Source organism: Bos mutus, chromosome 3 (genome assembly GCF_027580195.1).
Source record: "Bos mutus isolate GX-2022 chromosome 3, NWIPB_WYAK_1.1, whole genome shotgun sequence".
Taxonomy (NCBI): Eukaryota; Metazoa; Chordata; class Mammalia; order Artiodactyla; family Bovidae; genus Bos; species Bos mutus.
Window position 1 is genome coordinate 117,222,311 of NC_091619.1, and position 14,227 is coordinate 117,236,537.

A 14,227-nucleotide genomic window follows, 5' to 3' on the forward strand; every position below is an offset into this window, starting at 1 on the left:
CTGCCCTGCAGCACTGCAGGTCAGCCTCTCCTGCACCCTCTCCCTAGGTCCGCCATCCATCCGTGGAGGAGATTCCCAGAGGTGGGGTTATGGGGTCAAAGCTGGATGCTGCCCAGTGCCCCTCCGGGGGGTTAGAGGTCAGAGGAGAGTGTCCAAGGGTGTCCTCCCCCCATGGGTGGTTGTCAGACTTGGCTCTGGCCCACCTGACGGGAGACAGGGCTCCCGCTCCCTACACACTGAGGGCCCTCTTTCGAGCCGTTTCCACCTCCTTCTCTGTGAACCGTCCAGCTGTCGCTCTACCGGTCGGCATCTTGCCCACCCTCCAGAGGGCCTCCTGCCTCAGCATCTCTGGGGTGCTGATCAAGTTGGGCTCTCCCCAGACAGACTGGCTCATACCAGCCTGAACTGGAGGCCGCCTGCCCTTGGGGGCAGGGGCGGAGGACCCCCTCGTGGACAGACAGAGCCCCGGGGTGCTCTGAACCTGGTTGCTGACTTCAAGGTGAGGATGACATGTGTGAGGCACATGCCTGCTCTCTGCCCACCAGACTCCCCAGCCTGAGGTTGCCACCGGGGAGCAGGGCCTGGGAGCCGCTGTCGGGCTGCAGGGACCCCTGCAGGGAGTGGGTGCCTGGAGAGGAAGGGGGGCAGAGAGTGGGCAGGGGCTGCCTGGACGGGGCAGGCCCAGATGGCCATCTCTGCTGGGAAGGGAGGCCCGAGACCAGGCGGGTGCTGGTGGTCGGAGGCCACAGGGAGGCGGTGTCCCCAGGAGGGGGGCTGGTGTGGGGCCGTGGTCCTTCCAGGCAGACAAACCCCAGGCAGAGAAAGGGGAAGGAGGCCCTGGGGGAGGCAGGAACCTGCGGCCAGCCATACCAGCTCCTCACCACTGTGGGGGGCTGTGGGGGATCCCAGGCTTCAGAGCAGGAGGCAGAGCGGGCAGCCTGGCAGCCACCCTGGAGGAGGCCCCATGAGCCGCCGGGCACCTCTGCCTCAGCCCAGCCAGGCCAGGGAGGCGGGGTGGTGCTCACGTGTCCCCGTCTGGGCTCTGCCTGCCCGTGGCGTCTGAGGTGGGTTTGCAGGAGGAGAGCTGCCCCTGGCCCTGGCCCCTGAGTAACGCTACTGTTGGCGGGATGGGGTGCAAGGACCAGGCACTGGGAAGCCCGGGGCCCCCCTGCCCAGCCTGTGGGTCCGATTCTGTGGGCCAGAACGACAGGTCCACCTCTCAGGCCCAACTACTCCCCAAGGGGGAGCCGGAGGTGACCCTGGGGGCAGCCAGGCCAGGCCAGCAGAGCCTCACAACCGCTCAGGGGCCCCAGCTGTGCGGTTTCTCTCCCTGGGACAAGCCCCCCAGCTGGGAAAGGACTGGGCATGCTTGGCTCGGCCTCTCTCGGGCACCCTGGGGTCCAGGGCGAAGGGCTGTGGCAGGGGCTACAGAGGACAGTAGGGCTGAGGGGGTCTGCCTGGAAGCACGAGGGGCCTGGGGGCCTCGGGGAAGCGTGTGGTAAGAGCGCAGGGCTGCCCGCCCCGGGCGCAGGACTGGGAGTACGCGCCCTGGACATGTGCCCTCTGGCCACCAGGCCCCTGGCCTGAGCGGCGGTCACAGGCGCAGCGGCAGTCCAGAGCCTGGAGGGCGTCTGGTGCGCTGGTCGTCTGACCAGAGGACCGCGGGCTCCGCTGCCGGGTGGCGGCTCCTTTCTGGAAACAGAGCGGTCGTCCCTGGGCCCCTCAGCACCTGCCCCTCGTGGGCTCACCGGCAGGAGGGCCCAGGGCGCAGTGCAAGCCAGAGGCCCCGAGCGGGCAGGCAGCGTGGCTGCGCATCCTCCACGGCCTTCCCGAGCCTGGTTGCTCCCCTGGGCCTGGCTGTGTTCCCCGGACTCCGCCCCTGGAGCGGGAGCCTGAGCAGGAGCCTGTGTGGGAATAGCCCGCCCCGGGCACAGCCAGGTCCTGCTCTCTGGCCCCCAGCCTGCTCCCCGCTCAGCCACAGGTGCTGAACGATGGACAGTGTGGGGCGGGCGGTTGAGCAGGCAGGCTTCAGGCCGCAGAGTGCTTCCTGGAGCGGTGGAGGCGGCCGCTGCAGGGGCTGGAGGGTTCCTGGGAGGGCCCCCGGCACCGGCCGTGGGGGTCCCTGCCCCCAGCCCGGTGGGGGCGGAGTGGGAGGCGGGGTCCCTGGCGCCCTGCACTTCTCACCGAGGAGGCGAGGAGGCGGGTGGCAGAGCTGCTGGGGCTGTGCCCGTCCCCGGCCCTCCACCCCCACGGTCGGGTTGAGGCCTTGGCTCTCCCTGCCCCTCAACCACTTCCGCGGCAGTCCCATCTGATAGGCCGGTGGTCAGTGCGTGGAGATGAGTCACAGGTCACATCCGAGGGCCTGCGGTGGTGGCAGGGTGAGCCTCACACAGGACAAGTCTCGAGTGGAGGGAGGGCGTGTCACACCAAAGAGCTGCAGCCAGGCAGCCACATCCCGGGGCTGAGGGGCCAGTTCACCGCCCACCCACTGCCGACCCCCGCTGCACACCGCTTCTCCATTTTTATAAACTTGTTTTGTGGAAAAGTTCAACTGTATGTCAAAATAGCGGGTCTAGTACAGAGACGCCCAGGCAGCCTGCCCCACGGGGACCGAGGCCACCTGATCTTACAGCAGAGTCCTGTCCCCTGTGTCACCTCAGCCGGTGACTCGGGAGTGAGCGTCCAGCAGGCAGGAGTCCAGCCAAGGCACGGTGATGGGCCCAAGGACAGAAGCCGGCCCCCGGCCCCTGCCCATGCTGGCTGTTCCCCGCCGTCCACTCACAGGGGACACCGTCCCCAGGTGGCTCTCGACAGCTCAGGCCTGCGGGGTCCCTTGGGGGGCTGGAGGCAGAGCTGGGCTCATCCAACTTCCCCTTCATGAGGGACCGGCCTGCAGGAAGATGGAGGGTGCGAGTCCAGGAAGAAACAGCCAATGGAGGGCCCAGACCCCCAGAGGGACGCGCCTGGAGGTGGAGCGGCTGCCGTGGGGGGACCCCAGGGAGGAGGGGCGAGCGAGCAGCCTGGCTGGAAAGAGTCCAGTACCCTGCCTTCCTCGGGTCCCTGAGGCCGGCCTGGCGGCTCAGGACAGTGTCGGGGGGGCAGACAGCCCAGGGGAACAGGGCCTGCCGTCTTCAGGTCTGGGGTAGAGTTCAATGGTGTTTCCTCAAGATGGGGCCTCATTTTCCTGTGAGGTGGCGGGGAGGATGGTCCCAAGGGGTGGGTGGTGAGCCTGGGGTGGGGTGAGGATGGTCCCCCAGGGGTGAGGGCTGAGCCTGGGGTGAGGATGGTCCTCAGGGGTGAGGGGTGAGCCTGGGGTGAGGATGGCCCCTGAGGTTAAGGGTGAGCCTGGGGTGGGGTGAGGATGGCCCCCGGGAGTGAGGGGTGAGCCTGGGGTGAGGATGGTCCTCAGGGGTGAGGGGTGAGCCTGGGGTGAGGATGGCCCCTGAGGTTAAGGGTGAGCCTGGGGTGGGGTGAGGATGGCCCCCGGGGGTGAGGGGTGAGCCTGGGGTGAGGATGGTCCTCAGGGGTGAGGGCTAAGCCTGGGGTGAGGATGGTCCCCAGGGGTGAGGGGTGAGCCTGGGGTGAGGATGGTCCTCAGGGGTGAGGGGTGAGCCTGGGGTGAGGATGGTCCCCAGGGGTGAGGGGTGAGCCTGGGGTGAGGATGGCCCCTGAGGTTAAGGGTGAGCCTGGGGTGGGGTGAGGATGGTCCCCAGGGGTGAGGGGTGAGCCTGGGGTGAGGATGGTCCTCAGGGGTGAGGGCTGAGCCTGGGGTGAGGATGGTCCCAGGGATGAGGCCGGGGTCAGGTGAGGATGGCCCCCAGGGGTGAGGGCTGAGCCTGGGGTGGGGTGAGGGTGAGGGCTGAGCCTGGAGTGAGGATGGTCCCAGGGGTGAGGGGTGAGCCCGGGGTGGGGGGAGCTGTGCGTTGTGTCAGTCGTGGGTGGGACGAGCTGCATGCCCTCCCCTCCCGTCTCTTCCCCCAGCAGTGTCCCCACCCCCGGCAGCCTCCACGGGTGTCCCCCCTCCTCCTCCACCCCCCGAGTGGTGTCCCATAGTCACCCCTGCCTTGCCCACTACAGTGACAGCAGGCGAATAACAGGCCCCAGGCCGGTTTGGGGCCAGACCAGCGGTGGTGGCGGGGGTGTTTCCCAGCCCGGTTTTGAGAAGAGGGGAACAGAAAGTGCTGGCAGCAACAGAAGGCTGAGCCTGAGGCCCAGAGGCCCGGCCCCCGGGGTGCCCTCGGCCCCCTCCCCGAGGTGACTGGGGCAGGGCTGGGGCTGGGCGAGGCCAGCGAGGTGCTGCCCCCACCCCTACATCTAAGGGCCCGCGGTCAGTAATCAGGGTAAACTGTCTTCCCGTGCAATACATCGGAGACAAGGCAAGGTCCAGGAGCAGCGGAGAAGCAGTGTCAGACAAGGCGGCCGGTAGGACCAGCGCTCCTTTGCCTCAGGCTGCGGTGGGCGGTGACGGGAGCCCCTGCGCCCACACTAGTGGCCACGTCTCCCCGCGAACAGCGCTGCCCCCCTCCGCCCAGCTGTGCCCAGATTGTGAAAGCGAGGCCGGCCCGCCCCGCCTCCAGCCTCGCCTTCCAGCGCAGAGGCACCGCGGCTCCCGCCCTTCCATCTTGCAGGAAGCCCTTCCCCACTCCGCTCCGCCCACCTCCCGGGTCCGGCTTCAGGGCTGCCTCCTTCTGGAAGCCTCCCGTCCTGACCTGCCCTCCGTGAACCCCACGAGGTGAGTGTAGGCTCCCCCTGTGCCGGGTGCGTCCCCCAGGGCCATCTCCCCAACGCCCTGCCAGCCGTATCCAGTGTGGTGCCCACGAGTGAGGCAGCTAGGTGGGCACGGAAGGGGGCAGACCAGTGTAGAGCCAGGCCAGAGTGGGCACACAGTCACGGAGCCCTGGGGAGGACCGCTGAGGCGTGAAGGCCCTCGGCCAGTGGCCACACTGCGAGGCTCGTGACATCCCACCTGGGTGTCCTCAGGGTCCTTTGCCCTCATTCTGGGCGGGTCTCAGGACTCCTGGACCTGGGCCAGGAGTCCCCCGCCTCTGGCCCCTGATGGCGGGGACACCCCTCCCACCCCAGGTGAGGAGACTGGGGGTGGCGGTGGTGGAGGAAAGGGGTCCTGGAGGCAGCGCGGTTCCCAGGGCCAAGCATGGGGATGGGGATGGGGGCCCTGGGCACACCCAGCAGCCTCCTAGGGAGCGACCCCGCCTCCCGGGCACTTCCCTGGAAGAGGTTCATCTGGACAGGGCAGGGATGCCAACCTCCTGCAGCATTGCCAGCAGTATTTTCTCTCAAACTCCAACTATTCCAAGGGGTGAAGGGCCAAGACCCCAGGGCAGAAGGAGCCCCCTGCCTTCAGTCCCGCATTTGGACCCCTACCCTCCACAGGCTGCCACACAGGCTCTCGGGCAGGTGTGAAGCAGGAGAGGTGGGTGCTGGGGCCAGGGGCGCTGAGCAGTGAGGGTGGGGACCTCGGAGACGGAGCCCTGTCTGAGCCTGAGGTTGCAGCAGCAGCAGGGCCGCGGGGCCCTGCCTGCCCTGCTCTGCAGAGGGCGCCTTAGGGCTCTGAGCCCACCCGGCAGCGGGAATGGGTCTGGTCTGGACTCTGAAGCCAGCCTGGTGGGGCCAGCCCTCTTGGACCCCAGGGAACCCAGTGGACCTGGAGGAAAGGACCCAGCCCTGCCCTCCCTCCACGGTGGGGGGATGGTGAGTCGGCTGCAGGGCCAGTGGAGGGAAGGGCTGTGGGGTGGGGCGGCGGGGGGGCTGCACCCCACTCCAGGCCGCAGCCACTCATGTTTACACGCGTCTGCTCTGGCCAAGACTCTGCTTGTTCCCAGGCGCTGGCCACCCAGTTGATTCCTCCGCTGGGCCCTGCTGACCCGTGAATGGGACTTGTGAGGCCCTGCCCTGTGCAGGAGCAGGAGGGGTCCCGGCCACAAGCCAGGACCAGGGCAAGGGAAAAATTCAGGAGAAGGTCTATGGCTGAACGCCAGGTTGCAGAGGGGCGCGGAGGGCTGTGGAGGCTGGGGGCTGGTGGGGAGGAGATGGTCAGAGAGGAGGGACGGTAGGGGAGGAGCCAGTGGGACCCTCCAGCCTGGTCTGCAGGGTGAGCCCAATCCCCTCCTCAGGGCAGGGTCCCTGGTTCCCGAGTCAGGAGGCCAGCCAGTCCCCTTCATGGAGCCCTAGGTTCTGCCTGTGGAAACGGGCAGGGTGGGGTCGAACTTGCCCCAGCCCCTCGCAGGCCATGCAGGGAGAGGTACTGAGGTCAGGTGCGGATGGCCCAAGCCGAGGGGACAAGGCGCTGTCCTCAGATGCAAGGGGAGGGCGGAGCGGTCCCTTTGAGCAGGGTCTGGGGCCCTGAGCTCAGAGGGGAGGGAACACAACTCCAGGAGGGCCTGGAGGAGCCACAGAGAGAACATTCTAGAAGGGGAGGGGGTGGTCTGCAAGGACAGCTTCTGCAGAGGGGCGGTGAGGAGGCTAGCTGGTGGAGGGGCGGGGGGAGTCAGGCACTGGAGCAGAGCAGCAGGAAGCCCACCCGGAGTGGGCTGTGCTATGCTGCTGTGCGTGCGAAGGTGCAGGGCCTTCCTGCCAGGACGCGGGGGAGGGTGGGGGCACTGACCGCAGACACAGGGGCCCCGCCCGGGAGATGACGGGGAAGGTGCCTCTGCACCACGGGAGGTCTCGACCTCTGGCTCTGCTGTCTCCAGAAAGACCACTGCTTCTCTGGGGTGTCAACAGAGGCGGCCGCTGGCCTCCCACTTCCTCTCCCAGGAGTCCCCCAGGCAGCCTTGGTCTGGGCTGGCACAGGCGGTGGGGAGCCCCACGGGCTGTCACTGCCATCAGCCCGCCCACTGCCTGCCAGCGCTGAGGGTGCAGTCAGGACGGTGCGGGGACCCGGCTCACCCGGCCCCGCTTCCCCACCAGCCCTTCGGCAGGACCTGTCGAGGCGTCAGCAGCTCAGGAGGGAACCAGCGAGTCAGGTCAGTGCCTGCAGGGGCCGGGGGTCTCAGAGGGTGAGGGCTGTAACGGCGTCTCAGAGGGTGACGGTGACAGGGTCTCAGAGGGTGAGGGCCGTGACGGGGTCTCAGGGGTGAGGGTGACGGGGTCTCAGAGGGTGAGGGCTGTAACAGGATCTCAGAGGGTGAGGGCTGTAACAGCGTCTCAGAGGGTGACGGTGACAGGGTCTCAGAGGGTGAGGGCCGTGACGGGGTCTCAGAGGGTGAGGGCCGTGACAGGGTCTCAGAGGGTGAGGGCTATAACAGGATCTCAGAGGGTGAGGGCTGTAACAGCGTCTCAGAGGGTGACGGTGACAGGGTCTCAGAGGGTGAGGGCCGTGACAGGATCTCAGAGGGTGAGGGCCGTGACAGGGTCTCAGAGGGTGAGGGCTGTAACAGGATCTCAGAGGGTGAGGGCCGTGATAGGGTCTCAGGGGTGAGGGTGATGGGGCCTTAGAGGGTGAGGGTGACGGTGACGGGGTCTCAGGGGTGAGAGCCATGACAGGGTCTCAAAGGGTAAGGGTGATGGGGTCTCAGAGGGTGAGGGCCGTGACGGGGTCTCAGAGGGTGAGGGTGATGGGGTCTCAGAGGGTGAGGGCCGTGACGGGGTCTCAGAGGGTGAGGGTGACGGGGTCTCAGAGGGTGAGGGTGACGGGGTCTCAGAGGGTGAGGGTGAGGGGGTCTCAGAGGGTGAGGGTGAGGGGGTCTCAGAGGGTGAGGGCCGTGATGTGGTCTCAGAGGGTGAGGGTGACGGGGTCTCAGAGGGTGAGGGTGAGGGGGTCTCAGAGGGTGAGGGCCGTGACGGGGTCTCAGAAGGTGAGGGCCGTGACAGGGTCTCAGAGGGTGAGGGCCGTGATGGGGTCTCAGAGGGTGAGGGCTGTAACAGGGTCTCAGAGGGTGAGGGCCGTGATGGGGTCTCAGGGGTGAGGGCCGTGACGGGGTCTCAAAGGGTAAGGGCCGTGACAGGGTCTCAGAGGGTGAGGGCCGTGATGGGGTCTCAGAGGGTGAGGGCCGTGATGGGGTCTCAGGGGTGAGGGCCGTGACGGGGTCTCAAAGGGTGAGGGCTGTAACAGGATCTCAGAGGGTGAGGGCCGTGACAGGGTCTCAGGGGTGAGGGTGATGGGGTCTTAGAGGGTGAGGGTGACGGGGTCTCAGGGGTGAGGGCCATGACGGGGTCTCAAAGGGTAAGGGTGATGGGGTCTCAGAGGGTGAGGGCCGTGACAGGGTCTCAGAGGGTGAGGGCCGTGATGGGGTCTCAGGGGTGAGGGCCGTGACGGGGTCTCAGAGGGTGAGGGCCGTGACGGGGTCTCGGGTGAGGGCCGTGACGGGGTCTCAGAGGGTGAAGGCTGTAACAGGATCTCAGAGGGTGAGGGCCGTGATAGGGTCTCAGGGGTGAGGGTGAGGGGGTCTCAGGAGTGAGGGCTGTGATGGGGTCTCAGGGGTGAGGGCCGTGACGGGGTCTCAGAGGGTGAGGGCCTTGACAGGGACTCAGGGGTGAGGATGAGGGGGTCTCAGGGGTGAGGGCCGTGACGGGGTCTCAGGGTTGAGGGTGACGGGGTCTCAGAGGGTGAAGGTGAGGGGGTCTCAGAGGGTGAGGGCCGTGACGGGGTCTCAGGGGTGAGGGTGACGGGGTCTCAGAGGGTGAAGGTGAGGGGGTCTCAGAGGGTGAGGGCCGTGACGGGGTCTCAGGGGTGAGGGTGAGGGGGTCTCAGAGTGTGAGGGTGAGGGGGTCTCAGGGGTGAGGGTGACGGGGTCTCAGGGGTGAGGGCCGTGACAGGGTCTCAAAGGGTAAGGGTGATGGGGTCTCAGAGGGTGAGGGCCATGACGGGGTCTCAGGGGTGAGGGTGAGGGCGTCTCAGAGGGTGAGGGTGAGGGGGTCTCAGCAGGCGAAGGCTGTGCCAGGGTTCTGAACCTCGGCGGGTAACCTGTAGGAGAATCCTGTAGGGGCTGATGGTCTGGCACCGGGACGTCCCTCATGGGCAGCGATGCAGAGGAACTTGGGGTGACTCCTGGGGCCTGGTCCCCCTCACTCGAGTCTCTGAAGTCTCTCGTGGGCTGAGACCAGTGTCTGAAGCTAGAAGGGAGGGGTCTGAGGGGGGCCCTAGCACAGTGAACGCGGCTTTGTGAAACCTGTCCCAGGTCCTGGGCTATTTCTAAGTTGGGCTCCCAGCTCCAGAGGACTCCTCGGCGCCCAGACAACGGGGGTCAGCAGTCCACTCTCTGCCCCAGATCCCACTTAGGGTGTGGGACTGACAAAGGCACCTCAGCGCCGCAGCGAGGGTGGCTTCCCACCCCGCTGGGGGAGCGGACTGACCCGCCACCACGGTGGGAGCAGGAAGCGGAGCCTCTGGGGTGCCGCCCTTCTCCAGGGGCCGCCTCCCCCAGCAGGAAGTGGCGGTGCCCCCATAGCTGAGCTCTCTGAGCCCCAGCCGCCGCCCACCCCTGCCCAGGGGCCCCGCGCCCTCGCCTGGGGTAGGCAGGACCTGAGTGGGTTGTCATGGCTTCTGGGAACCCCATGCTGTTTGAGCTGGACCATGGGACTTGACCCCCCCAAACCTTTTCCACCCCCAGGGAGAGGCCCCACGAGCAGGGCATTTCCTGCAAGGCTCGCGTGCACCCTGATAATCTCGCAGAGTTGATGTCCTTCTCCCTGAAAGTTATCAGTCATTATAAAGGGGAAAACGTAAAGATGGCAGCTAGCTTTTTTAACTTGCTCTCTCCAAATATTGGGCCACACGAGGCTGTTAACTGAAAGTTAACACACCCACGAGTGTGGAGCAGGACACAGCCCCGAGACAGCCGTCCGGGTGCAGGGCATCCCGTGAGGGACAGGCCTGCCTCCCCCTGCCGTCCCGGGCAGCGCCTGGGTGACCGCTGCAGCAGGCCTCACTGCCCCAAGTAGCGAGGGGCCGTCCTGGACCCCGCCTGGGTGGGGAGACAGCCCGGAGGCGCACATGTGGCAGAATCACCCCGTGCTCCCAGCAGGCTCGGGTGTTCTGGGCCAGGGGCAGACAGGCAGGCAGGGAGGACCCCAGCAGTTGCCCCAGTGGGTTCTGGAGTCTGGGGAGCCGCATGGCACGGGCCTGGGGCCACAGAACAAGGGGTGAACAAGCGCAGTCCTTCAAACATGAGGAGAGAGGTTTCACACACGTCGGAAGCATTCGTGAAGCTTGAATTGCTGGCAAATGGGCACTTAAAATTCAGAAGGGATTCACCGGGACAATTGGTGGAATATTTCCGCCGCTACTCGCTGCGGTCTGTGCTCCAGCTCCCCTAATGGACTGTGGCCTGGACACTCCCAGGGGGCTGTGTCTCAGGCAATGAGCGCCCACTCCCACCCCCGGCACCGTGAGCCTGATACCCCCGCCTCTGGATGTTTCTTCCCTTCCTGTGTGTGAGCGGGGGCAGGGGAGCAGACTCCACCCCCCGACGGACTGAACCCCCTTCTCGACCTCGCCTGAAGGTCAGGGAGCCCCCAGGGGGCCCGGTGCTCATGGAGGAAGGAAGGCCTCTCCCCCCACCCCTCCAGGCCCTTCCAGCCAGAGGAAGCAAGGTGAGGGGTGGGAGGGGGTCCGAAGGGTGCCTGCCACTCACACAGGCCTGCTCCATGGTCCCACACGTCTGACACCCATGCCTCCGGGTGCCACCCAGCTCAGGGTGCCACACCAGGAACATCAGACCTCTGACCAAGTCCATCCCCAGGCTGGTGAGCTGGTCCTGGCAGTCCTGGGCTGTCATGGAGCGTGCGCAGGGAAGCGAGAGGTGTGGAGGGTGAGGCCGTGTGGGAGCTTCTGACAACGACTGGGTGGAGGTCACCCAGCAACACCCCAAGGCCGCCAGAACCACAGGGCAGCCCTGACCACGGGGAACTCAAGGGGACTCTCGAACCAGGTGGGGCATCAGGCCAGGCTAGGTGGGCCTGAGGGCAGCCGGGGAGGCTCTCGGAGGGGAGGAGGGAGGGAGGCTGGGAACCAGAGCACCCAGCCACCATCCCCCCAGCAAGAGGACACAGCACAGGAGAGAGAGGGGGGCTGGACTTCTCTGGAGGCCCGAGCTGTGGCCCCTGCTGCCCTGGACCTCAGTAGCCAGGAAGGGCCTGGTCGAGAGATGCCCGCCCTGCTGAGGTGCAGGAGTGCGTCAGACGCGGGTGCCTCCTGCAGCCAGGTTTGCGGAAGACATGCAGGGGGGCAGTGAGCCACGCTGGGACCCCACGGGCCCCTCAGTCTACCCGCTTTCAGACTCCAGGGCTCCTGGGATCCCTGTCTCGCAGTTGCCTCTGAGCCTCCCCTGGTGAGCATGGCACTGGGCTGGGGTGAGGCTGGCCACCCCTGGGTCCCCATACTGAGAGCTGGTGGAGTGGGGCCCCTGGGGTCTGAGAGCGGGTGGAGCTGGCGTGGCTGGGGCTGGGGGTGTCCTTTCTGCCCGGCAGCCAGCAGGTCCCTGCAGAGGCAGGCTCAGGCACAGGGACCTGGGTCCAGCCCCAGGCTGGCTCCCTGAGCCATCTCAGGCCCACGGGCCTCGGAAGGCCTTGGTTTCCCACAGATGGCCTAGAGGGTGCCTCGGGGCTTCTTGGGGTGTCCTTGGGCAGGTGAACTTGGGGTTCTTGAGGTGGGGGTGGTCAGACTCCCCCGGCTGGCCTACCCATCTCACACCCTGCTCCCCTTCTGCAGCCCCGGGATCATGAACAGCAGCAACTGCAGCTCCTGGGATGCCAACCCAGTCTATTACACGTACATGGGCGGGCTCCTGGCGCTCGGCCTGCTGCTCAACGGCCTGGCGCTCTGGGTGCTGTGCTGGCGCCTGCCGCGGTGGACAGAGACCCGCATCTACATGGCCAACCTGGCCGTGGCCGACCTCTGCCTGCTCTGCGCCCTGCCCTCCTTCCTGTACTTCCAGAAGCAGACCTCCAAGGACACGCCGCTCTGCCAGATCTCCCAGGCCGTCTACCTGCTCAACAGGTACATGAGCATCAGCCTGGTCACGGCCATCGCCGTGGACCGCTACGTGGCCGTGCGGCACCCGCTGCGTGCCCGCAGGCTCCGCTCCCGGCCGGGCCGCGGCTGTGTGCACCGCGCTCTGGGCCGTGGTCCTCGGCTCCCTGGTGCTCCGCTGGTTCCTGGACGTGCAGGACGGTGGCTTCTGCTTCGCCGTCCGCTCCGGGCGGAGCACCTACACCGGGGTCTTCTCGCTGCTGGGCTTCTACCTGCCGCTGGCCGTGCTGGTCTTCTGCTCTCTGCAGGTGGTGACCGCCCTGACCCAGAGGCCCGAGGCTAACCCGGGCCAGGCGGAAGCCACGCAGAAAGCCTCTCGCATGGTCCTGGCGAACCTGGCCGTCTTCGTGGTCTGCTTCCTGCCCTTCCACATGGTGCTGACCATGCGCGTGGCCCTGGGCCTGCAGACCTGCGCCATTAAGGTGGCCATGCAGATCACGAGCAGACTCTCAGACGCCAACTGCTGCCTAGATGCCATCTGCTACTACTTCATGGCCAAGGAGTTCCAGGAGGCGTCTGTGTCAACCACATCCCCCAGAGCCAAGGCCCACAAGAGCAAGGACAGTGTGACCATGACCCTGACCTAGGAGGTGAGCCATGGGCTCCCCTCCCAGGGGGAACAGTGACCAGAGACAAGGAGCCCCACGATCTGTCCTGAACTCGCTGTGGGCCGTGGGCTGTGGACACTCTCAGGAGGCTCAACTCAGCAGGACAACCTGGGCATGGAGCCTGGGGAGGCAACACCCCCACCCCCGGGGCAGAAGAGGGACAGGATGGGCACAGGAGGAATGGGGCCTGAGCAGGGCCAAGCCCAGGGACCCTGCTGTGTCCAGAGCCTGGCACACCTGGGGCACTGGGACGGGGGTGTCTGCCGGGTGCCTGAGGCTCTGATGGCCAGTCTTCTGCTACTGCCCCACAGGGGCCAGAATAAAGGGCTCCGCTGGGGCTCTGTGCCACCCACGGCCGCGTAGTGGGAGGTGGAGCGCCTGGGGCGTCTCCCAGGTGGCTTTCTAGGGCTTTCCACTTGGGGGCTCTCCACGGGCCCTGCCAGCTGCTTCCCACCCTGGCCCACTCCCCATCATCTCGGGGGCTGCCGCCAGGGAGGGCTGGTCCTCAGCTGCCTTGTCGGTCCCAGGCCTGGCCCAGGCCTGAGTGTGAGCAGCTGGTCCTGAGCTCCAAGTTCAGGTGTAGGGAGAGGTGGGGAGACAGTTAACTTCTGTGTCAGCAGGTGACACGGCATCTACAAGGGCCAGAAGTGGAGGAGTCCCAGGAGCCATCTAAGGCCTCAGCCTGGGTGTTAGGAGCTGCTGTAGACAGAGACAGTCTCTGGGACAGAGAAAAAGTGAGAGATGGGAGAGAAGGAGAGACAGATGGGGAGAAAGCAAGAGAGAACAGGGGTGAGAGCTCAGGGGTGGGTAGTGTGGAAGGAAGAAAGGGGGGACAGTGACGGGGACAGGACGAGAGTGAGGAAGACGGTTAGCAGAGTGAGACAGAAGGAGCCTCCAGGGAACGAGGAGAGAGCACGAGGGCAGAGCCGGGAGGAGGGGCAGAGAGACTGACAGACAGACAGGTGATGGCTCAGCCTGCTCTCCCCCAGGCCCAGGTCCCTCCTGCTCTCCTGCCACCCGGGAACCCCAAGGGCCAGCCTGGGACCCCTTCTGGCCCTTTAGAGGGTCCTCGAGAGCGGGCGGAGATCAGGGGTTCTCGAGGAAGGACCAGGACCAGCTCTTCCAGCCAGAGGAGTTTGGGGCCCCACACCCAGGGCTACGGGAGGAGTGCCTCCCAGGAGTCATGTGGTCCGGGGCCGATGGGGTAATAGGGTGGAGGGGTGGACCAGCAAAGGTCCTGAGCTGATCTGATGAAGCCTTGGCTGGAGAGGCTCAGAAAAGGCCGCCAAAGACCCCCTGCCTGGCAGGGTGCCACTGCTCCAGGGCTGGGGCCCCTATCCCACTGGGCAGAGGAGGTGGTAGGTCCACAGTCTGGAGGGGCCCCTGGTGGAACCCCTGAGGTGAGGGGAGGAGGCACCCTGACCCAAGTTGTGAGAGAGCCCCAGGCTGGCACCTGAAATTGGGAGGGGAGAGAAAGATGGAGGTGGGGAGGGGAGGGGAAGATGGAGGTGGGGAGGGGAGAGGAGGATGGAGGTGGGAGGGGAAAGGAAGATGAAGGTGGGGAAGGGGAGAGGAAGATGGAGGTGGGAAAGGGGAGAGGAAGATGGAGCGGGGAGAGAAAGATGGAGGT

General features: G+C 66.5%; 1 protein-coding gene across 1 annotated transcript; it reads left to right on the plus strand.

Moving 5' to 3' along the window:
* The first annotated feature begins 4,261 nt into the window (after positions 1 to 4,261).
* Positions 4,262 to 14,019, plus strand: GPR35 (G protein-coupled receptor 35). Its single transcript, XM_070365551.1, is given in 4 exon segments — positions 4,262 to 4,422; positions 4,513 to 4,732; positions 11,669 to 12,040; positions 12,042 to 14,019. Coding segments are annotated over 2 exon segments (897 nt in total). The 5' UTR covers positions 4,262 to 4,422; positions 4,513 to 4,732; positions 11,669 to 11,678; the 3' UTR covers positions 12,577 to 14,019.
* The last annotated feature ends 208 nt before the right edge of the window (positions 14,020 to 14,227 follow it).